The sequence below is a fragment of the Leptodactylus fuscus genome, chromosome 8 (genome assembly GCF_031893055.1).
Source record: "Leptodactylus fuscus isolate aLepFus1 chromosome 8, aLepFus1.hap2, whole genome shotgun sequence".
NCBI lineage: Eukaryota > Metazoa > Chordata > Amphibia > Anura > Leptodactylidae > Leptodactylus > Leptodactylus fuscus.
In genome coordinates, this window is record NC_134272.1 from 21204060 (window position 1) to 21229441 (window position 25382).

General features: G+C 41.8%; 1 protein-coding gene across 1 annotated transcript in view; it reads left to right on the plus strand.

Annotated features, from left to right (window-relative positions):
- Positions 1-270: 270 nt before the first annotated feature.
- Positions 271-25382, plus strand: part of LOC142217177 (transmembrane protease serine 9-like) — a 71922-nt gene continuing 46810 nt past the window's right edge. The window contains exons 1-2 of the mRNA XM_075285367.1: positions 271-484; positions 836-1005. Of these exons, the coding sequence (XP_075141468.1) occupies positions 397-484; positions 836-1005 (258 nt within the window). The 5' untranslated portion in view covers positions 271-396. The remainder of the gene's footprint in view (positions 485-835; positions 1006-25382) is intronic.

Below are 25382 nucleotides of genomic sequence, written 5' to 3' on the forward strand. Positions count from 1 at the left end.
TGCTGCTCATTGCTTTAAATAGTAAGTGTTATATATGATAATACATCTATTATACATGATATAGATAAGAGATAGATGATAGATAGATAGATACGAGATAGATAGATAGATAGATAGATAGATAGATAGATAGATAGATCTAGTTCCCACATTGTACATTGCATATTTTTTGTATTATTACATTCTGTATTGTCATCATATCTTATTCTCAGCTCTGTATATCCACCTGACTACACCGTATACTTGGGAAGATACCAGTTATCAGTGGCAGATGGTCATTCTTTCATCTCTGGTGTTAGTGACATCATCATACATCCCTGGTATACAAGTACTGGATCCAAAGGAGACATCACTCTGTTGAAGCTCTCCAGTCCTGTCACCTACAACAAGTACATCATGCCCATCTGTCTGCCATCGGCCTCCGTCACCTTCCCCGGTGGCCTGGAATGCTGGGTAACTGGCTGGGGCACAATAAACTCAGGAGGTGAGGGGTGACTTTATAAGTTGTTCTTTATCATTGTACTTTTGACTGCGTTATAGGAGTATACAAATATATCTCTATGTACAGTACAGAAGAGAAACATACAATCCCATATCTGAATCTCAATTAAAATCTGAAACTACAAAAACGCTAAGATACAAAAAGAAACCTCAAAAATGTCTTCATTATAGTTAACTTAGACATTGTTGTTATTCTTTATATTGGCTTTGTTCAATCATCTCCCTCTCAACTAGATCCCAGGATTCTGTTTAGTAACTGAACCCCAATGTCATAATCTCTACCTTGCTGTGACAAGTGCCCCGGGTTTCCATTTAATAATTTCTCTATTTCTAGTGGACTTACAATATCCTAAAACTCTCCAGAAGGTGATGACTCCAATCATTAACCGGGCAACATGCGATGACTACTACCATGTGGACTCCACCACCAGTAGCGGCACAACCATCATCCTAGATGGTATGATATGTTCTGGTTACAAAGATGGAGGCAAGGACTCCTGCCAGGTAAGTACAAGCATTCCTACAGAAGTTTCCTTACAAACTTTCCAAAAATCTCAATTTCAGCTGAAGCCAAGATTTTTGGGGTTCACTACATTTAAATCTTTATTATGATCTGGTGTCCCTTCAGACCCCAGAATATAGTAATAAAGGGCCATGGGAGGTGAAGAAAAATACTAAACAATCATTCTCACCTTCGCTCACCTTTCCTGGGCTCCCTGGTGGTGTCCAGTGTTCTTCCCTCACCACATTTGTAGATCCCAACAAAGTGTAAAAGAAGTTTTGATCTACAGTAAAGAAATCCCATGGGCAATGTCTGTGAACACCAGTGGTAACTTCTCTGTTCTCATGAATATTTGGTAATAGTTCATATCTAAAGTTTTCCAGGACCAGATGATAAACCTCACGTCATGTCACCAGTCCAAGTGGTCACCAAATCTGTGTTTTTTTTCTTCTGTTTAGGGAGACTCTGGAGGACCTCTAGTGTGTAAAGTAAAGGGTGTATGGTACCAGGCTGGCATTGTCAGTTGGGGTAATGGCTGTGCTGTTGCATACCGCCCCGGAGTCTACACCCTCACTACAGCCTACCAAACATGGATACAAGGCTACATCCCAGACCTTAACTTTACTGACCTGGGACATATAATTAGTTCAACTCCAACTTCAGATGGAATCTCCAAGATGTTGGGTCAAGAACTGAGGACTCTGGTTCTTCTCACCTTGAGTTTAATGGTGTTTCATTGTATTTAAATGATACTGTATCGCCACCGAGACCCGAGCTAAGAAAATAGACAAATGTTTCCTTCAGCTCTCCGAAAATCTGTATTCTTCCACTCTTCTACAGTACTGTAAGTTACAGTATGGGAGGACAATCTGCTGGAGATGTCTTAAATTCTTTATTCATGAAGGAAATCTGGTTGGCCAAATATACCTTGTGGTGGATCTGTGACATATAAAGCTGCTTGCTGTATATGTTGGTATGTATGCATAGTGTGGTTATGTGTATGCTCACATTGACTGTATGGTATGGTAGGTGTGTGTGTATACATAGGATATACACTCACCGGCCACTTTATTAGGTACACCATGCTAGTAATGGGTTGGACCCCCTTTTGCCTTCAGAACTGCCTCAATTCTTCGTGGCATAGATTCAACAAGGTGCTGGAAGCATTCCTCAGAGATTTTGGTCCATATTGACATGATGGCATCACACAGTTGCCGCAGATTTGTCGGCTGCACATCCATGATGCAAATCTCCCGTTCCACCACATCCCAAAGATGCTCTATTGGATTGAGATCTGGTGACTGTGGAGGCCATTGGAGTACAGTGAACTCATTGTCATGTTCAAGAAACCAGTCTGAGATGATTCCAGCTTTATGACATGGCATTGCATTATCCTGCTGAAAGTAGCCATCAGATGTTGGGTACATTGTGGTCATAAAGGGATGGACATGGTCAGCAACAATACTCAGGTAGGCTTTGGCGTTGCAACAATGCTCAATTGGTACCAAGGGGCCCAAAGAGTGCCAAGAAAATATTCCCCACACCATGACACCACCACCACCAGCCTGAACCGTTGATACAAGGCAGGATGGATCCATGCTTTCATGTTGTTGACGCCAAATTCTGACCCTACCATCCGAATGTCGCAGCAGAAATCGAGACTCATCAGACCAGGCAACGTTTTTCCAATCTTCAATTGTCCAATTTCGATGAGCTTGTGTAAATTGTAGCCTCAGTTTCCTGTTCTTAGCTGAAAGGAGTGACACCCGGTGTGGTCTTCTGCTGCTGTAGCCCATCTGCCTCAAAGTTCGACGTACTGTGCGTTCAGAGATGCTCTTCTGGCTACCTTGGTTGTAACGGGTGGCTATTTGAGTCACTGTTGCCTTTCTATCAGCTCGAACCAGTCTGGCCATTCTCCTCTGACCTCTGGCATCAACAACGCAATTCCGCCCACAGAACTGCCGCTCACTGGATGTTTTTTCTTTTTTGGACCATTCTCTGTAAACCCTAGAGATGGTTGTGCGTGAAAATCCCAGTAGATCAGCAGTTTCTGAAATACTCAGACCAGCCCTTCTGGCACCAACAACCATGCCACGTTCAAAGGCACTCAAATCACCTTTCTTCCCCATACTGATGCTCAGTTTGAACTGCAGGAGATTGTCTTGACTATGTCTACATGCCTAAATGCACTGAGTTGCCGCCATGTGATTGGCTGATTAGAAATTAAGTGTTAACGAGCAGTTGGACAGGTGTACCTAATAAAGTGGCCGTGAGTGTATGTACATGTTTTATACACATTGAGTATAAATATGCATGTAAAGCTTGAAGGAGGGAGAGAGAGAGTAATTGATTATACAACACCAAGTAATGGCCATTTCAGGTGATGAGAAGCCTTATGAAGAGGCCTATGAGTATCATGAGTGGAAAATGTGGCAAAATAATATATATATATATATATATATATATCACGTCAAATTTAGCTCCACCCACTTCTATGTGGACTCCGCCCATTCCCAATCATCTTTCCATGTGCCCCCACAAAGTATAATCCTCCTACAGTCACCCGTACATTATATGCCCCCACATTATAATGTTCCCTTCCAACTGCCCCACAGTATTAAGTCCGTCTCCTGGTGCCCCAGGTTAAACTGGTGGAAACTAGAGGGGACATGAAGCTGGGGCAGCTGGAGGGGGACATTAAACAGTGGGGGTAGTTGGAGGGGGGCAATAAATTGACAGCTGGAGCGGGACATGAAACTGGGGGTAACTAGAGGGGGACATTAAAATCGGGAAGCTGGAAGCAGACATTAAACCGTAGAGGTAGCTGGAGGGTGACATTAAACTGGGGGCAACTAGAGGCAGACAGGTCCCCCTCCACCTACCTCCATGGTTTAATGCCCCCTCTAGTTGTCCCCATTTTAATGTCCCCCCCAGTTTAAGTGCCCTCTTTATCTACCCCCAGTTTCATGTCTCCATGTCTTCCTCAGTTTCATATCCCCCTTCATTTGCCCCATTTCATGTCCTCCCTCCATCTCTCCCCCAGTTTCATGTCCCCCCCTCCATCTGCCATCTCTGCCCTAGTATAACATTCCCCTTCCATCTCTGACCCTAGGTTAGAGACACACACAGACAGACACATATAGACAGACACACACAGACAGACAGACACATATAGACACACACAGACAGACAGACACATATAGACACACACACACACACACATATAGACACACACACAGACAGACAAACACATATAGACACAGACACACAGACACAGACACACATACACATACAGACAGACACATATAGACACACACACTTCCCCCTGCATCTCACATTCCCCAGTACCTTATGACACACACCACATGTCTCCATCTTCCTGCACTGTCCTGCCGGCACTAAGACACGCCCCCCTAGACACGCCTCCCTAGACAAGCTGTGCGGGCCAGTCTGAATCAGTCAGGGCCGGATATGGCCCAGGGGCCGGGCTTTGCCCAGGTCTGATCTAGAAGAAAACTTTAGACAAGTACTCTAGAGGACTTCAGAAGAAGGAATTTAGAAGACTCTAGAGACGCAGACTTAAAGAGGACCTTTCATCAGATCGGGCACATGCAGTTTTATATACTGCTGGAAAGCTGACAGTGCGCTGAATTCAGCGCACTATCGGCTTTCCCGATCTGTGCCCCGTGTAAAGCGCTATCGGTCCTGGGACCGTAGCGCTTTAGTGTCAGAAGGGCGTTTCTGACAGCCAGGAACGTCCTTCTGCCCCGCAGCGCCTATCGCGCTGTAGAGTGTGAGCGGGGAGGAACGCCCCCTCCCTCTGCTCACACAGCTCATCCATAGACGAGTGTTATCAGGAGAGGGAGGGGGCGTTCCTCCCCGCTCCACAGTACAGTGCGATAGGCGCTGCTGGGCAGAGGGGCGTCCCTGGCTAAGTATCAGAAACACCCTTCTGACTGTAAAGCCCTACGGTACCGAGACCGATAGCGCTTTACACCGGGCACAGATCGGCTTTCCAGCAGTATATAAAACTGCATGTGCCCAATCTGATGAAAGGTCCTCTTTAACCACTTCAGTACCGGGCCAATTTGTGGTCCAGGACCAGACACATTTTAGGTTTATTATGTATGTGCGGTTTTGAGGTCTGTAAAATTTTTCTCGTATGTCTTAGTCAACTAATTTTTGCGTCTTTTTTCGGGGACACATAGGGCTTTATTTTTATGTTATTTTTATTTTCAAATGTGTTTTAATTTTTTTTATATCCAGGAAAATATAAACAAAATAGGAGGGAAATTGTGTCTGGTTTTCAATTTATAATTTCTTTTTAATTTAATAACACAAAGTGTCACTGAAAAACTTTATAAAATAGTTTTTCCTCTCCGTTACGGTAATTTTTATTTTGTATGGTGTCGTCGGGGGCGGGGCTATAACCTTTAATAACGGCGTTTTATTAGCGTATTATTTATTTATTTTTTATTATTATTTTATTTACATTTTTTAAAAACTTTTTTATTATATTTTTATTTTATTTTTTTTCCAGATTGTGTCCCCATAAGGTGATAAGAGACCTTTGGGGACATCTGATCACTTTTTTTTTTTGTACTTGAGGCTGATTTCTCCTATAACTGGGGCTGGTACATTTAACCTCAGTTACAGGAGGAATACAGACTCCTGCACACTGTATACACAGTATGCAGAGCTGATCTGAGTCCTGTAGGACCCAGCAGCTCTGGCAGGACACTGAGCCCGGCAGATCACGTGACCGCCGGGTCAGAGGGCAGCTGAATTATGGCTGCGTCCATAGCTGTGTATACAGCGCTCATTGAGCGCTGTATACACAGCTATCGAGAAGGCAGGGGAGGTAATAAATCTGCCCTGTCTTCTCTCTAGGAGCTCCGGCTGAAGTTACAGCCGGCTCCTAGTGAAAGCAGCTACACGGTCTCCGTGCAGCTGCTGTGTTCTGCTGGACGTACAGGTACGTCCTGGCAGAACTAGGCAACCACTTCCCGGACGTATATAGTCTATGGGCGGTCCGGAAGTGGTTAAGCAACAAGTACTCTGTAAAGAGAAGACTTTAGAGAGAGCAGTTTAGGTAAGGCACAAATTAGGGAGAAAGGACTTTAGAAAATAAGCACTCTATAATGCAAAGACTTACAAACATACTCTAGAGAAGGAATGTTTTAGAGATAAAGCAAATTTAGAGAAAAACAATCTATAGAAGAACTTTAGAGAGAGAAAGGACTTTAGAGAAGAAACACTCTGGAGCGCAAGGCTTTATAGAGATATCAATTTAATGAAGACACTCTAGAGAGGCGGAACATTAGACCAATGACTTAGAGAAGTATTCTATAGAAGGAAGACTTTAGACAGAAAGCAGTTTAGAGAAGACAGATTCTAGAGAAATATAACTTTATAGAAGTTCTCTAGAGAGGAAGGATTGATGTTCTTTAGAAAGAGAATCAGTAGGTTCATGTTGTGTTTGTATATGGGGCTAGTAGAAGAAGGGAAAGTCTGTAGGTTGATAAATGCTGCGCCATATTGTAAAAAGACTACCTATCACTGGTGGAGAAAAATTGCTTTTGTTTCAACCTTGTTCTCTTTCATTTAACAATTACTCTGGGCGGTCATCTGGAGATTGTTTGCAAGGTCTTCTGATGGCTGATCTGCTGACTTCTGACAATATACTGTGTGCAGGGTCTGCTATGTAACATTATACTGTGTGGAAGGGCTGTTATGGGATATTATACTGTGTGAAGGGGCTACTGCGAAATGTAGTGTGTATAAATGGGGCATTATACTGTGTAGGGGTCCAAGTCAAATGTTTGCTATGTGGTCCAGTCTTTGCTAGTTACTACCCAGTTACATGGTATCAGAGCTAATCAGTGGGAAAATCTGCAGCCGAAAACAAAGCTCTGATTCGACTTTTTGACTTGGGTTCCTAAGGGCCGGAATCTGAAGATGAATTTGAGGTGAAACTTCAAATTATTAACAATTGTCACTGCATTAAAAACTCTCTCACTCCACTGGCTCCAAAAAACTCCATCAAACAAGACACTGTAGATAGAAACCGTCAACCAGATACACAGAATGGAGGTATTAACCAGTTGGCATATTTGGACCCATCACTTATTTTGTAAAATTCTGTCTGCATGACCAAATGACCTGCTATCCTAAAAGAACCATCTTAGAAAGACAAAATAACACCATAATATACCGAGCAATCTAAATGTGAAATTGCTTCATTCAAAAGCGATCAAGAAAATATAGGATATTCACAGCATCAGCGATTGTATCTGAACCCCTTGGGGAACAATAGAATTGGAAGAAGACCGATGGATAGGAAGAACACTGCGCTACTCCATTCAACTTCAATGGAGTAGCGCAGTGTTCTTCCTATCCATCGGTCTTCTTCCAATCTTAGAAAGACAGACACCCTTCCTCCCTTGCCCTAATACCTTCCTTACACTTTTTTCCTCACCCTTTTCTTGCTCTTCCATTCATTTTACTCTTTGCTGCCTTACATTTGTTACCGACACAATTCTTTGCACCATTGACGATTACTTGTGTAACTCATAGTGGTTTGGTGCAATAATTGGAATACAAGTAGGGGTATATAAAATGTATACTGTATATTGCTGCTACAGTTAATACAAGCTTATATACATGTATCAATAAACATTGATAAAGAAATTAAAACATCCTATAATGCCTTAAAGTGCACCTAAAAGTGTGATTTTTTTGACAGTCAATAAATTTTGAAATATACTTTATTAACAAATTATGGCTCTTTCCTGTGACATCCTGCACTGAAGTCCACTTTTATGTCCCTCTTTTATGCCCCCGTTTCTCTTCTGCCTGCAATACATGGTGTAGGATTAGTAGGGATGGATGTGTGTATGGATGGGCAGCTCCTGTATAGCACTACATAACACATTACATATAGGAGGAGGCGAGGGTCACTTCAAGTAGCTCTATCTCAGAAGTAATACCATCTAATATGTCCACCCATTGCATCCATTCCCAACTGAGTCTTTAGCTGGTGATAGCTAAAAACGGGAAATCCTCTGAAGATTTGTTTCAGGTTCAAATGGTTCAGTCCAAAGATTTGTTTTGGGTTGAATAAGCTTGTCACAAATTGGAAGAGAAACAGTTATACTCTGGGATTATAATATTTAGAGGCCCAGGGGGAGTTTAAAAAATGTTACTCACCTTCTCTCATATGTGCAGAAGAAGACACCAAATGGCTTAATGAACTAAATCTATTCTTCAACAGATTTGATCACACCCCCTCCAGCAGACACACACACCAGGGCCCCACCCCAACCTGCTTACTCAAACCAAACCAGTTCCCTTTGCACCCAGCTGCCATCTGGCTACAATCTGATCTTCACAGAGTCATAAGTGAGTAGGGAAATCAGGAAGCTAAAAGTGGATAAGGCTGGAGGAACCGATGGTATAAGCGCAAAAGTCCTTAAAATGTGTGGAGTCCAGCTGTGTGGTGTATTACAACTGCTGATGGCCTTTCACAAGGTGACTTTTTGGCTAAGACTCCACGTTGTGGAAACGCAGCCTTTTTTGTTGCAGATTTTGTTGCGGTCTTTTGAGCCAAAGATAGGAGTGGATTGAGCAGAAGGTAGAAGTGTAAGAACTTCTTATATCTTTCCCATTCCTTTTGTAGCCATTCTTGGCTGAAAAAAACGCAACAAAAAGAGCAGCGTTGCCGCAACGTGGCTTTTGTTTTAAGATATTATGCTACCCCTTTATTAGCGGCTGCTGGTTACCAAATATCAAGGAGACAATAGTAAATTTCTCTCCCTTCGCCATCTGTCCAGATCTATGACGTTTCATGTTCTTTGGTGTTTAGTAAAGTCAGATGCTTCAGATACCTTCACATGATTCGGAGTCTTCTGAGAAGTAGTTGTTGAGCAGGTTGTTGCAGAGTGCAGTCGCAGAAGAAAGCTTCAGAGTAGATTATATGGGTTAATCTTCAGTTTACTTCTCAGAACATGAGGTTACATACATCATGTCTGTACAGCAATATAACAAGGAATACACTGGAAAGGACCTTAACCATAGATATGCAGCATTCTGAGATACAGACAAGTCTCCATAGCTTATCATTACATGTATTCAGCACATAACAATAATAACATCGCCATCTAGTGTCCGGAAGCTATAAGTTCCTCCAACACAGTATAATACAATAAGTCTATATCTGTTGCATATATGTATATACCAACACCCTTTCTCAACAATAAAGACTTATTCAGTCAAACTTAATTTCTTCATCAGTTTCTGATGTCTTTCAGCATTCAATGCCTTAGTAAGAATATCGGCTGTCATATCTTCAGTTGGACAATATTCTAACTTCAGCATTCCTTGCTCCTGGTAATCCCTCAAAAAATGAAACTTTATATCAATGTGCTTTGTTCTTGGATTAACTCTTTCCGTCTGAGCAAGAACAATACAACCTTGATTGTCTTCATACAACTTTGTTGGTTCCAACAGTTGTTCTCCTAAGTCTGTCAGTAGTTGTCTCAACCATAAGACTTCTTGAGCTGCTTGTGCTGCGGCAACATACTCTGCTTCTGTTGTCGACAGTGTCACTATTGATTGTTTTTTACTAGCCCAACTAATTGGTCCACCTGAGAGTAAGAAAAGATAACCACTGGTAGATTTTCTGTCAAGTGTATCTCCAGCCCAGTCTGCATCCACGTATCCAGTTAAAATGCATTTGTTACTTGCAGGTAGTTTTAGTTTAACATCGATAGTTCCTTTCAAGTAATGTATTACTCTCTTTACGGCATTCCAGTCCATTTTATTTGGTTTTGACACGTTTCTGCTCAAAATTCCTACTGCTGCTGTAATGTCTGGTCTTGTAACAGTCGCAAGATACAGTAATTTTCCCATTGCCTTTCTGTACTGTTCGTTGTCTAGCAACATATTTTGTTCACTGTTCATCTCCTTCAGATAGTTGATTTCCATTGGAGACTTTATTGGTTTCGCATCTTTCAATCCAAATGTTTCAATAATGTCCTGAATCATGTGACTTTGGTTAAGAAGATAACTCCCGTCTTCTTCTCTTTCTATTTGTATCCCTAGGTACTGTTTCACATTTCCCAAATCTTTGATCTCAAAGTGTTGATCAAGAATTTTCTGTATTTCTGTTACATCCCTTTCTTTTTCAAAACAAACTAAAATATCGTCCACATATACAGTCCTATGAAAAAGTTTGCATTAAACCAAAATTTGACCGGTGCAAAAATATGGGCACCTCAACAGAAAAGTGACATTAATATTTAGTAGATCCTCCTTTTGCAAAGATAACAGCCTCTAGTCGCTTCCTGTAGCTTTTAATCAGTTCCTGGATCCTGGATAAAGGTATTTTGGACAAACAATTCAAGTTCAGTTAAGTTAGATGGTCGCCGACCATGGACAGCCCGCTTCAAATCATCCCACAGATGTTCAATGATATTCAGGTCTGGGGACTGGGATGGCCATTCCAGAACATTGTAATTGTTCCTCTGCATGAATGCCTGAGGATTTGGAGCGGTGTTTTGGATCATTGTCTTGCTGAAATATCCATCCCCGGCGTAACTTCAACTTCGTCACTGATTCTTGAACATTATTCTCAAGAATCTGCTGATACTGAGTGGAATCCATGCGACTCTCAACTTTAACAAGATTCCCGATGCCGGCATTGGCCACACAGCCCCAAAGCATGATGGAACCTCCACCAAATTTTACAGTGGGTAGCATGTGTTTTTCTTGGAATGCTGTTTCTTTTTGGACGCCATGCATAACGCCTTTTTTTATAACCAAACAACTCAATTTTTGTTTCCAAAATGAAGCTGCCTTGTCCAAATGTGCTTTTTCATACCTCAGGCAACTCTATTTGTGGCGTACATGCAGAAACGGCTTCTTTCTCATCACTCTCCCATACAGCTTCTATTTGTGCAAAGTGCGCTGTATAGTTGACCGATGCACAGTGACACCATCTGCAGCAAGATGATGCTGCAGCTCTTTGGAGGTGGTCTGTGGATTGTCCTTGACTGTTCTCACCATTCTTCTTCTCTGCCTTTCTGATATTTTTCTTGGCCTGCCACTTCTGGGCTTAACAAGAACTGTCCCTGTGGTCTTCCATTTCCTTACTATGTTCCTCACAGTGGAAACTGACAGGTTAAATCTCTGAGACAACGTTTTGTATCCTTCCCCTGAACAACTATGTTGAACAATCTTTGTTTTCAGATCATTTGAGAGCGGGCTGTCCATGTTCGGCGACCATCAAACTTAACTGAACTTGAATTGTTTTGTAGAAAGAAATGGTCCAAAATACCTTCATCCAGGATCCAGGAACTGATTAAAAGCTACAGGAAGCAACTAGAGGCTGTTATCTTTGCAAAAGGAGGATGTACTAAATATTAATGTCACTTTTCTGTTGAGGTGCCCATATTTTTGCACCGGTCAAATTTTGGTTTAATGCATATTGCGCATTTTCTGTTAGTACAATAAACCTCATTTCAATCCTGAAATATTACTGTGTCCATCAGTTATTAGATATATCAAACTGAAATGGCTGCTGCAAACACCAAAATATTTAGAACTAAAAATGATTAAGATTAATAGGGGTGCCCAAACTTTTTCATAGGACTGTATCAGTACATAGATCCATCTGTCTCCCAATTTCTTTGTGTATAGACACGGATCTGCTTTACTTCTTTGAAAATGTTCATTTGTGAGCACTTCTGTGACTTTATCATTCCAGGCTTTAGCGGCTTGCTTTAAACCATAGATACTTTTCTGTAGCTTACAAACCATGTTTGGTTTTCTTTCATCTTTGTATCCTGGAGGTTGTTCCATGTAGATATCTTCTGTTAAATCTCCATTTAGGAACGCTGTCTTTACATCCAGATGTCTCAATTGCATTTGTTTTGTTGCTGCAACTGCAAACAAGGTTCTAATTGTAGTATGTTTGACGACTGGTGCAAAAACTTCATCATAGTCTTCTCCATATTTCTGAGTATAACCTTTAGCTACGAGTCTCGCTCGATATCGTTCAGCTGTGCCATCCGTTTGATATTTTACCTTAAAAACCCATTTACATCCTATAGTTCTTCTTCCTTCTGGTAATTCTGTCAGTGTCCAGGCCTTATTATCACGCATGGCTTTCATTTCTGTTTCTGTTGCTTTTATCCATTTGTTAGCTTCTTCTTCTGAGAGTTTTGATATGTCTTCCCAAGATGTAGGTTCATATATCTTGTTTGTACTTGCCTTGTATGAAAGACGTACAGGTGGTTTTCCCTTGTTCTCTCTTATTGAACGTCTTGGTTCATTGTTTGCCTGTTCTTGTATCTCTTTACTTTCAGTGTTTTGATTTTCGGATATTTCCACTTGTTTCTCATCAGATATTCCTGCATTGATATCACTGCTGCTTTCATCATTTCTCATTTCCAGTGATGTCATTATGTCATCATTTAGATCCTCAATAAATGTCACACTGTTACTCACTGTAACTCTGTCTGTCTTTGGATCTAGGATTCTGTATCCTTTGCAGTTTTCACAGTATCCAACAAATATTCCTTCTACGGCTCTGTTTTGAAGTTTGGATCTTTTCTCTTCTGGAATAAACACAAAGGCTTTACAACCAAAAACTCTTAAATGCTTCACACTTGGTTTATTACCTTGCCATAGCTCATATGGGGTCTTTTTCAGTTTCCTTGAAAAAAGTCTGTTTTGCAGATAAGTGGCCATCATTGCTGCTTCACCCCAATATTTCTCTGGTAGTTTGGAATCTGTCAGCATACATCTTATCATTTCAGTCAAAGTTCTGTTTTTTCTTTCTGCTACCCCATTCTGCTCGGGTGTGTATGGAACAGTCTTTTGATGCTCTATTCCATTCTGTTTTAAGTAGTTTTCTATTTGGTGTCCTGTAAATTCACCTCCATTGTCACTTCTAATGATGATTGGCTTCCTTCGAAACTTGTTACTCGACTTTGTCACATAGTCTTGTAATTTACTGAAAACTTCACTTTTGTTCTTTATCAAGTACGTGACTGTGTATCTTGAATAGTCATCTATGAAGGTCACCATGTATCTATTACCTCCTGATGTGGTCACTTTCATGGGTCCAAATATGTCAGTATGTACCAAGTCAAGTGGTCTTTTGCTTCTTGTTTCACTTTCTTTAGACATTGACACTCTTGTAGCTTTTGATTTTATACAACATTCACACTTCATGGTCATTGAGCAATTAGATATTAATAGATCTTTTGTCAGATTTTTCTTCTGTAATGCCATTATACTTTCAGGATGTCGGTGTCCTAGACGTCTATGCCATACATGAATACAATCCTTGTGATCATGTGTACATAATTCACCTGTTCCTGTACTGTGTCTAGATGATATAATTGTTCTCCTGCATTTACACTGACTATAACCTTGTCTCCTGCTAGGATTGTACAGTTATCATCTTTGAATTTTACAGTAAGTCCTTTAGCTGTTAGACGTTTTACGGATAACAATCCTCCTTCTAGTCTTGGAACATACAATACATCCTTTACTAGGACTTTTACATTATTTCCAGATTTATCAAGAAAGGGTGTTGGTATATACATATATGCAACACAGTATAATACAATAAGTCTATATCTGTTGCATATATGTATATACCAACACAGGTAACAAACACAAAAATAGTATCTTTAAAGATGGGAAATCATCGGGGAATGTCCACACATAAAGAATGTGGGTCTCACGATGTGAGCTTACCCCCGAGGTGTGTGCGCTCTTTCTTTGTTGCCGTTTATATTTGTCTGTTAAGACATAGTTTTTACTCTTATTTTGAGTGTAACATATGTAACAAAATCTTACATTTTTAGTAACTTTAACAAATGGATGGAGATAAAACATAAACAGATTTACATATTAAATCTAAACATCCCTTATGTCCCCTAACCCCTTTATGACCAGGCTATTTTGGACATTAGGAAGCTAGCAATATTTTTGTCTTCATCAAAATTTTAGAGAAAACACATGGACCATAGACCCATAACACCCATTATACATTGATCTTATGCTTATCAGCAAAGCCTATAAAATTGACCAAGAGTTTCTTAGTATACATGTTGTTCAAGGTGTGTAAGCAGTGCTTAAATTGGGCCAGACAAGCCAAAACTCAGTCCTGGCATAAAGATAAACTGTCTTTCTGGTATAAAGAACCCCACAAACACCACTATCATTATACCCGGGGGTCTTTTCAGACCCCCAAGTATAATGATCGGAAGGCTAGGAGAGATGAGGGAACATAAAAAACACTGTTACTTACCTCTCCTGGCTCCGGAAGGCTTCGGGCCTACTTGGTGACATCACAGAAGTCACATGGGCTGGGTTTGTGCCCTTATGTGTGGCGACGCAAGCCCAACTCAAGTGACGTCCCTTCCATCATTGAAGATGGCCGACATCAGTCAGGAGTGCGTCGGAGCCCAGAAGAGGTAAGCATCATTGTTTTTAATATTTGTGTCCTCCCCTGAATTTGCAATTATACTCTGGGGTCTGGGAATACCCCTGAGTATAATAATTGTACATGAGCGGTCCACAATGGAGCATAATAATACTTTGTGCAAGGGCCACTATGAGGCATAGTACTGTGTGCAGGGGCCACTATGGGCAGGGACGCACCTTCAATGAGGCGGCATGAGGCAGCTGCCTCAGGCAGCAAAAACTCAAGGAAACCTAGGGGGCGGCATTTTGGTACATTATTTCCTTAACCTAAACCAGCCTAAGACAGGCCGCTTTAAAAACATGCTGAGCGAGACCTGTCCTGGGCTGTTGTAGTAGTACAGACACCGAGGAGGAGACTGACACGAAGGGATTGCACACTATCTGCAGCTCACACTATGACATCCATTAGATGCGCCTCCTCCGATGACTCATCCTTGCTCCCGTGGCTCCACCCACTCTGTGCTTCACTTCGTTGCCTCCATCAGCCAGGTCATCTCAGCAATGGAGAGACCTGATACGAGTTACAGCGGGCAAAACTCCTCCTGTCTGCCCAGACTGGTCCTCAAGTCTCCCTCCTCTCACCCCAACTAGCGTCTAGTCCTGCTGCCTGCTTGGAGCCCTTCCTGTGCCCCCTGGTTCACCAGCTTACTCAAGTAAGCATCAATACTATGTAACTATGAATGTAAGTAATGGTATGAGATGTATTTATCCTCTATGTTTAGGATAGAAGATAATACCGCATTGGCCGGGTCTGACAGTTTAGACCCTCACTGATCCTGAGGACAGGGGTCTTTTTCCCTCTGCTATGAGCTCATCCTGACTACACCCAGTCTGTTCCTATTCTCTTCAATGGTAACGCCACAGATAGCTGAGTAGCATGGCTTTGTATATCCACCAAGTGATACACCTATATTCAGGCTGGCTGCAGTCAGGCGGAATTCATAATGGGGATACTAATTACCATAACCCCTAACCAGTCCTTAGAATTGGTGGGGGTCTCAGCGGTCAGATCCCCATCTATCAGGTATGTATCCTCTATCTTAAGAACTTGCTATATATGGCTAAAAAACAAAACAAAAAACAACACAAAAAAATTGCAGCAAAATCTACAACAAAAATGCTGCATTTCCACAACGTGGGGCCTCAGTCTTAAAGGGGCTCTCTAACTTATGTAAAGAGATGTCCCTTTCCTGCAAATAGTAGTAGGGAATATTTGCTTGTTCCTTTCTATTCCCCATCGCTCCAGATGTTACCACATGATTATTCTGTTTGTGTCAGGAGATCACTGCAGCCAATGACTGGCCTTAGCAATACAGTGGTGGTGACCTCTATGGTCAGTAATTGCCTACAGCGATCTCCTGACACAAAAAGAATAGTCATGTGCTAACATCTGGAGGGATGGGGAATAGAAAGGAACAATCAGTGGCCACTGAACCCAGAGGACCAAGGGAATGTGACTACCCCCCCCCCCCACACACACTATTTACAGAAAAGTGTCATCTTTGTAATAAAGTTGGACAACCGTTTTTTCCACAAAAAATGTATGTTGTTGTTAGTGATAAAATATTCTGTCTGAACTTACGCTTAGGGTATGTTCATATGGAGAAGTTTGGAACATATTCTGCCTCATAATCAGCTTTATATTCCACCTGAAATCTGCCTCCCAATTCAGTTCAATGGAAAAAAAAGCAGACATTTTCTGGTGGCTGATTTTTTTCCATCTAGCAGAAAAAGGAAGCATCCTACTTGTACTTTAGGTAGATTCTTAATGGTAGACAGATTTTGGAGCTGTATTTTGAAGCAGAATTTCAGAAACAGCACCAACAGCACTGTCAACATACCCTTAAGGGATCCTATCATACAAATCCTTTTTTTTTTCTATATATACTGCAGTATTACCTCAGGATATATACAGTCACAGAGTCTCCTCATGTGTTTACCTCACGCTGTAGACATGGCTGCAGTATTACCTCAGGATATATACAGTCACAGAGTCCTCTCATGTATTTACCACAGACACTGCAGACATGGCTGATATATAATATATATTGCAGTATTACCTCAGGATATATACAGTCACAGAGTCCCCTCATGTATTTACCTCATACACTGCAGATATGGCTGATATATCATATATACTGCAGTATTACCTCAGGATATATACAGTCACAGAGTCCCCTCATGTATTTACCTCACACACGGCTGATATATCATATATACTGTAGTATTACCTCAGGATTAGAGATGAGCGAACACTAAAATGTTCGAGGTTCGAAATTCGATTCGAACAGCCGCTCACTGTTCGAGTGTTCGAATGGGTTTCGAACCCCATTATAGTCTATGGGGAACATAAACTCGTTAAGGGGGAAACCCAAATTCGTGTCTGGAGGGTCACCAAGTCCACTATGACACCCCAGGAAATGATACCAACACCCTGGAATGACACTGGGACAGCAGGGGAAGCATGTCTGGGGGCATAAAAGTCACTTTATTTCATGGAAATCCCTGTCAGTTTGCGATTTTCGCAAGCTAACTTTTCCCCATAGAAATGCATTGGCCAGTGCTGATTGGCCAGAGTACGGAACTCGACCAATCAGCGCTGGCTCTGCTGGAGGAGGCGGAGTCTAAGGTCGCTCCACACCAGTCTCCATTCAGGTCCGACCTTAGACTCCGCCTCCTCCGGCAGAGCCAGCGCTGATTGGCCGAAGGCTGGCCAATGCATTCCTATGCGAATGCAGACTTAGCAGTGCTGAGTCAGTTTTGCTCAACTACACATCTGATGCACACTCGGCACTGCTACATCAGATGTAGCAATCTGATGTAGCAGAGCCGAGGGTGCACTAGAACCCCTGTGCAAACTCAGTTCACGCTAATAGAATGCATTGGCCAGCGCTGATTGGCCAATGCATTCTATTAGCCCGATGAAGTAGAGCTGAATGTGTGTGCTAAGCACACACATTCAGCACTGCTTCATCATGCCAATACAATGCATTAGCCAGTGCTGATTGGCCAGAGTACGGAATTCGGCCAATCAGCGCTGGCCAATGCATTCTATTAGCCCGATGAAGTAGAGCTGAATGTGTGTGCTAAGCACACACATTCAGCACTGCTTCATCAAGCCAATACAATGCATTAGCCAGTGCTGATTGGCCAGAGTACAGAATTCGGCCAATCAGCGCTGGCTCTGCTGGAGGAGGCGGAGTCTAAGGTCGGACCTGAATGGAGACTGGTGTGGAGCGATCTTAGACTCCGCCTCCTCCAGCAGAGCCAGCGCTGATTGGCCGAATTCCGTACTCTGGCCAATCAGCACTGGCTAATGCATTGTATTGGCGTGATGAAGCAGTGCTGAATGTGTGTGCTTAGCACACACATTCAGCTCTACTTCATCGGGCTAATAGAATGCATTGGCCAATCAGCGCTGGCCAATGCATTCTATTAGCGTGAACTGAGTTTGCACAGGGGTTCTAGTGCACCCTCGGCTCTGCTACATCAGATTGCTACATCTGATGTAGCAGTGCCGAGTGTGCATCAGATGTGTAGTTGAGCAAAACTGACTCAGCACTGCTAAGTCTCTGCATTCGCATAGGAATGCATTGGCCAGCCTTCGGCCAATCAGCGCTGGCTCTGCCGGAGGAGGCGGAGTCTAAGGTCGGACCTGAATGGAGACTGGTGTGGAGCGATCTTAGACTCCGCCTCCTCCAGCAGAGCCAGCGCTGATTGGTCGAGTTCCGTACTCTGGCCAATCAGCGCTGGCCAATGCATTCTATTAGCCCGATGAAGTAGAGCTGAATGTGTGTGCTTAGCACACACATTCAGCTCTACTTCATCAGGCTAATAGAATACATTGGCCAATCAGCGCTGGCCAATGCATTCTATTAGCTTGATGAAGCAGAGTGTGCACAAGGGTTCAAGCGCACCCTCGGCTCTGATGTAGCAGAGCTGAGGGTGCACAAGGGTTCAAGTGCACCCTCGGCTCTCCTACATCAGAGCCGAGGGTGCGCTTGAACCCTTGTGCAGCCTCGGCTCTGCTACATCAGAGCCGAGGGTGCGCTTGAACCCTTGTGCACACTCTGCTTCATCAAGCTAATAGAATGCATTGGCCAGCACTGATTGGCCAGAGTACGGAATTCGGCCAATCAGCGCTGGCCAATGCATCCCTATGGGAAAAAGTTTATCTCACAAAAATCACAATTACACACCCGATAGAGCCCCAAAAAGTTATTTTTAATAACATTCCCCCCTAAATAAAGGTTATCCCTAGCTATCCCTGCCTGTACAGCTATCCCTGTCTCATAGTCACAAAGTTCACATTCTCATATGACCCGGATTTGAAATCCACTATTCGTCTAAAATGGAGGTCACCTGATTTCGGCAGCCAATGACTTTTTCCAATTTTTTTCAATGCCCCCAGTGTCGTAGTTCCTGTCCCACCTCCCCTGCGCTGTTATTGGTGCAAAAAAGGCGCCAGGGAAGGTGGGAGGGGAATCGAATTTTGGCGCACTTTACCACATGGTGTTCGATTCGATTCGAACATGGCGAACACCCTGATATCCGATCGAACATGTGTTCGATAGAACACTGTTCGCTCATCTCTACTCAGGATATATACATTCACAGAGTCTCCTCATGTGTTTACCTCATACTGTAGACATGGCTGCAGTATTACCTCAGGATATATATAGTCCCTGACAAAAGTTCTGTCGTTTATCCCAATCATAAAAGGGGTCATATTTTGCAGCAGAATGGTGCTCCATCTCATACATCCATCTCTACATTAAAGTTCCTCAAGGCAAAGAAGATGAAGATGCTCCAGGACTAGCCAGCCCAATCACCAGACATGAACATCATTGAGCATGTTTGTGGTAGGATGAAAGAGCACACTTGGCCGACGTCTGGGTAAGACGGCATTCTGTGCTACTTATGATGACTTCATCAATAAATTGTATGAATCATTGTTGAAACGCATGGATGCCGTCCTTCAAGCTCATGGAAGTCACACAAAATATTAAATATGGCTCTAATAGCACCACAACCTCATTCACCAATGTTAGGAAACATGTCTTTGTATTTGGACTGAATTATTGGTTTGATTTTCACATTGTGGGCGACAACACTTTTGTCTTGCCAAAATCTGTGTTCAATATTTCAGCAGTGAAGCCAATTTATTTTCATAACAAAAAAAAATAAAATAAAATAAAAAAATTGGGAGGGTTTCAGCGTTCATAGGAGTCATTTCTAAAACCAATGGATGAATTTAAAGGGGCTTTATTACTGGGAAAAGTCATTTTAACTAATCACATGCTTGCATAGCCTTTAGAAAGTCTATTCCACACCTACCTATAGTATGTAGATTGCCTCAGTGGTGTCTGAATAAGTCTGTTTTTATTCATATGCTACTTAGACTGTTGCGCATATACATCGTGCGCTCCTCTCCTATTGTTTCCTATGGGAGGCTGCTGCTGCTGATGACTCAGCTTCCTGTTTGCCTCACACACATAGGAGATAATGGGAGAGAGGAGGCTGCTGGGAACTTCCTGAGCTGGCTGGGAGCTTATTAGCATATGAATGAAAACGGACTTATTCAGAAACCACTGAGGCAATCTATATACTAAAGGTAGGTGTGGAATAGACTTTCTAAAGCCTATGCAAGGATGTGATTAGATAAAAATGACTTTTCCCAGTGATAGAGCCCCTTTAAAGTCAGTTTATAAGCTTTTGATTCCACAACATGGAGAAGCGACAGAACTTTTCTCAGGGACTGTATACAGTCACAGAGTCCCCTCATGTATTTACCTCACACTGCAGATATGGCTGATATATCATATATACTGCAGTATTACCTCAGGATATATACAGTCACAGAGTCCCCTCATGTATTTACCTCACACATGGCTGATATATCATATATACTGCAGTATTACCTCAGGATATATACAGTCATAGGGTCCCCTCATGTATTTACCTCACACATGGCTGATATATCATATATACTGCAGTATTACCTCAGGATTTTTTACAGTCATAGAGTCCCCTCATGTATTTACCTCACACATGGCTGATATATCATATATACTGCATTATTACCTCAGGATTTATACAGTCACAGAGTCCCCTCATGTATTTACCTCACACATGGCTGATATATCATATATACTGCAGTATTACCTCAGGATATATACAGTCACAGAATCCCCTCATGTATTTACCTCACACATGGCTAATATATCATATATACTGCAGTATTACCTCAGGATATATACAGTCATAGAGTCCCCTCATGTATTTACCTCACACATGGCTGATATATCATATATACTGCAGTATTACCTCAGGATTTTTTACAGTCATAGAGTCCCCTCATGTATTTACCTCACACTGCAGATATGGCTGATATATCATATATACTACAGTATTACCTCAGGATTTATACAGTCACATGTCCCCTCATGTATTTACCTCACACATGGCTGATATATCATATATACTGCATTATTACCTCAGGATTTATACAGTCACAGAGTCCCCTCATGTATTTACCTCACACATGGCTGATATATCATATATACTGCAGTATTACCTCAGGATATATACAGTCACATAATCCCCTCATGTATTTACCTCACACATGGCTAATATATCATATATACTGCAGTATTACCTCAGGATATATACTGTCATAGAGTCCCCTCATGTATTTACCTCACACATGGCTGATATATCATATATACTGCAGTATTACCTCAGGATTTTTTACAGTCATAGAGTCCCCTCATGTATTTACCTCACACTGCAGATATGGCTGATATATCATATATACTACAGTATTACCTCAGGATTTATACAGTCACATGTCCCCTCATGTATTTACCTCACACATGGCTGATATATCATATATACTGCATTATTACCTCAGGATTTATACAGTCACAGAGTCCCCTCATGTATTTACCTCACACATGGCTGATATATCATATATACTGCAGTATTACCTCAGGATATATACAGTCACAGAGTCCCCTCATGTATTTACCTCACACATGGCTAATATATCATATATACTGCAGTATTACCTCAGGATATATACTGTCATAGAGTCCCCTCATGTATTTACCTCACACATGGCTGATATATCATATATACTGCAGTATTACCTCAGGATTTTTTACAGTCATAGAGTCCCCTCATGTATTTACCTCACACTGCAGATATGGCTGATATATCATATATACTACAGTATTACCTCAGGATTTATACAGTCACATGTCCCCTCATGTATTTACCTCACACATGGCTGATATATCATATATACTGCATTATTACCTCAGGATTTATACAGTCACAGAGTCCCCTCATGTATTTACCTCACACATGGCTGATATATCATATATACTGCAGTATTACCTCAGGATATATACAGTCACAGAGTCCCCTCATGTATTTACCTCACACATGGCTGATATATCATATATACTGCAGTATTACCTCAGGATATATACAGTCACAGAGTCCCCTCATGTATTCACCTCACACATGGCTGATATATCATATATACTGCAGTATTACCTCAGGATATATACAGTCACAGAGTCCCCTCATGTACTCACCTCACACATGGCTGATATAACATAGATTACTGCTGTATAATGCAGGTTGTACATGAGTCCTGGGGACTGAGGGCTCTCTATGGTGGAACTGGGAGGTAACATGTAATGGAGACTCTTTGGTGAGAGAGGGACAGCCTGATATCAGATATACAGTGAGGTGATGTTAATGGAGACTGCACTGATAATCCCTGTATATGTCTCCATCTCTGCTAGTACCGATCATGCTGGGGATAAATTCAAGTTAATTATTTTAATTGGCAGGGTGGGGGGTCCTTGGAGTTGGTTGAAATTATCAGTGGTGGGGAAACAGGGTGGTTAGTTTCCCCTAGGATTATTTATCTTGGTCTGGCCGGTCTTTGGGCTCCTACTGGGGGGTGTCCCGGCAGTGGGTTATTATATGTGGTAAAACTGCCATTCTGTGTGTTATGGTGCCCCCGAGCCTGTGTTTGTGGCTGGGGGTAATTTTGTGTGGGGGAACAGATTGGCAGCCAGACCTTTGTAGCTCCAAGGACCCCAAGGGTTTGTATCCGGAAAAGTTAAGTGGTTGTGTTATTATTTCCTCTTCCTTTATATGGCGTCTAATAATCTATTTATGACCTCCGTATTAGGGCCCAACACATTTAGACAATGGATATCAGACAAACACTGCACCGTATTACTACATTTCATAGTCTTCATGTGTAGCCGGTGATTTAGGAACATTTACAGCCAGTATCCAGATAAGTATATGGATTACCATTATTAATTACATCAGATAATGCAGCCGGTCCCATTACTATGACATATACTATGTGATGGGATATTACTCAATGGGGTCCTATAACAGTATCATTTTGTGCCCACTGACAGCTGCTAAGGGGGCGTTCACACTACCATCGGTGTCCGACAGGTAGTGTCCGCTCAAAATCTGTCACGGACATTAGGAGCGGACACTAGCTGTGTCCGTGACAACTGTCATTCATTTCAATGGGCATCGGGTGCGTTGTTTTGCACTCCGTGCCCGTCCTTCCCTGTCCGCAAGTGAAGATGTCCGACTTCTCAAGCGGACAGAAAAACCCTGCATGACTTCTAAAGGTAAGAGAAGAAGCAGCGTTGATTGGCAGAATGTATAGCATTGTGCCAATCAACGCTGGTTCTGCATCGAACCTTAAACTTTGAACATCTAGTAGTGTTCGATCGAGTACAAGTATTTCGAATACCGTAGTATTCGATCGAACACTACTTGCTCATCTCTAATAGTGACTATTAATGATTGTCCCAAGTGACCATATTAACGCTATTAAATGGTCTTTGGCATCAGTTTCAGATGTTTAAACAGTCTGCCATCTCAACCCCTGCAATCCTATTCAAAGATGACAAAAAATCCCTCTACGCGTGTCCCCATGTACTAAACTAAGTACACGGTTCATCAGGAGAATGTGACGTATTTAAGTAAGGTATATAAATGAAGACCCCCAAAAAAGATAATAAAAAATGCAGTAAGAACTGCAGTTCTCAGTGTCCTAATGGTGGACGCCGATACTTATGATGCAAAGCCTTATGATTTAATATGTCTTGTCAATTGGGGATATTAATCTCCTCACTCTCCTATAGATACGCTATTCAAAGAATAATCTGAGCTTTTATCTGAGTGTCTATATCATAATCCCTTGCTGATCTATCAAGGTGGTTTAATGGTGTTTATACATAGTTAACCAATGGTTTGAGGACAAAGACTTTAGAGAGTTAACATTCAGTTTCATGACATCACTATATATATATATATATATATATATATATGTGGGTTTTTAAGTATTTTCAATAAAGTTTGAAGTTTTAATACACTATTTTTACCAATACTTGCATAAAATTAATACGAAACCTGTTGCTATTTTGGAAAGTAGGTCAGGTGGAGAACTTCCTATTTGGATCGCTTAGATTTGGTCTGAAATGAAGTCGAGGCCGAATCAAGCAAATCTCACTCAACGTAAATCTGTGTAAATCTCGTATTTTTGAGATTACAATTAATATCATGTTATAAATTCTTTAAAAGTAAAAGAAAATATTTCAACAAGGATCGTGGAGAGTAAGAGTAGCGAACATGACTTAGAAGCTTTCTGTAGATGACGCAGTAGATACATTCCAAACTTTTTCTGGCTTTAAGGCATTAAACTGACTAAAAACTCGTCTTTCTGGACTAATATGTGCAGTATCTTAGTTGACAATTCAATAGGTTCAGTCAGTTTCTTCGGTGAACAAGTAGGAGGAGTCATATATATCTATGGGTTATGAGTCCGTAGGTCTTCGTGTGTCAGTGAGGTTCTCCCTCTACACCAAGGCCATGAGCTCCCTGCTGTGGAGCAAACACAAGGCAATGCTTCTTACACTACTGATAATGTTCTTCATTGGTGAGTAATATATGTCAAAAATATCATAGTAAAACATTTTTTGACACTGTCATTTTTAATAATCTGGACATTTACTGTATATAAGGAGAGATATAGAAATAATCAGGATATAACTCTTAATATTATTATTATTACAGTTCCTCCTTCTTCCATGGACACAACCTCCTCGCCCCCGGTGTGCGGATCACCAGTAATCTCCAGCAGGATAGTCGGGGGCACAGATGCTGTGGATGGAGAATGGCCCTGGCAGATCAGCCTGTGGTACCAGGGCTATTTTATATGTGGAGGGACCCTGATCTCCAGCCAGTGGGTGATGTCCGCAGCTAGCTGCTTTATATAGTGAGTACAGTGATTATTACAGTGAGAGTCAAACACGACATGATGGGAAAACCATAGAAGGACAATTATCTTGTGATTTTAATTGGAGGTTTGCGTAGGACACTTGAAGAGATTTTGATGAACTGTCCTTAGAATTGGCCTTCAATCCCAGAGCAGTAGGGGTCCAGAGGCTTACATAGAGAGAACAGTGCAGCAGAGCTATACAGTGGACAGAGCTGTTAGCACATGGCTATATCTATGGTGTTAAAAGACATTTCTGATGCAGCTTAGCTCCTATTGAAGTGAAATAGAGCTGTAGTGTAATATCCCAGCACTGCTACTACACAGTAGATGGAGCTGTCTGCTTCTGGCTCCATCCACTATATATAGCCTATATGTTGCACCTCCAATGATCTGATATTGATAACTAGTTCTAAGGACTACATCAAACTCCTGAAAGCCCTTTCAGGGTAAAGACAGGTTCCCATTTTTGCAAATTGCAGTGTTTCAATTTTACCTATGGAAAAACTGCCGTTTTCCGTATAGGTATAATAGGGGCAGAAAGTCACA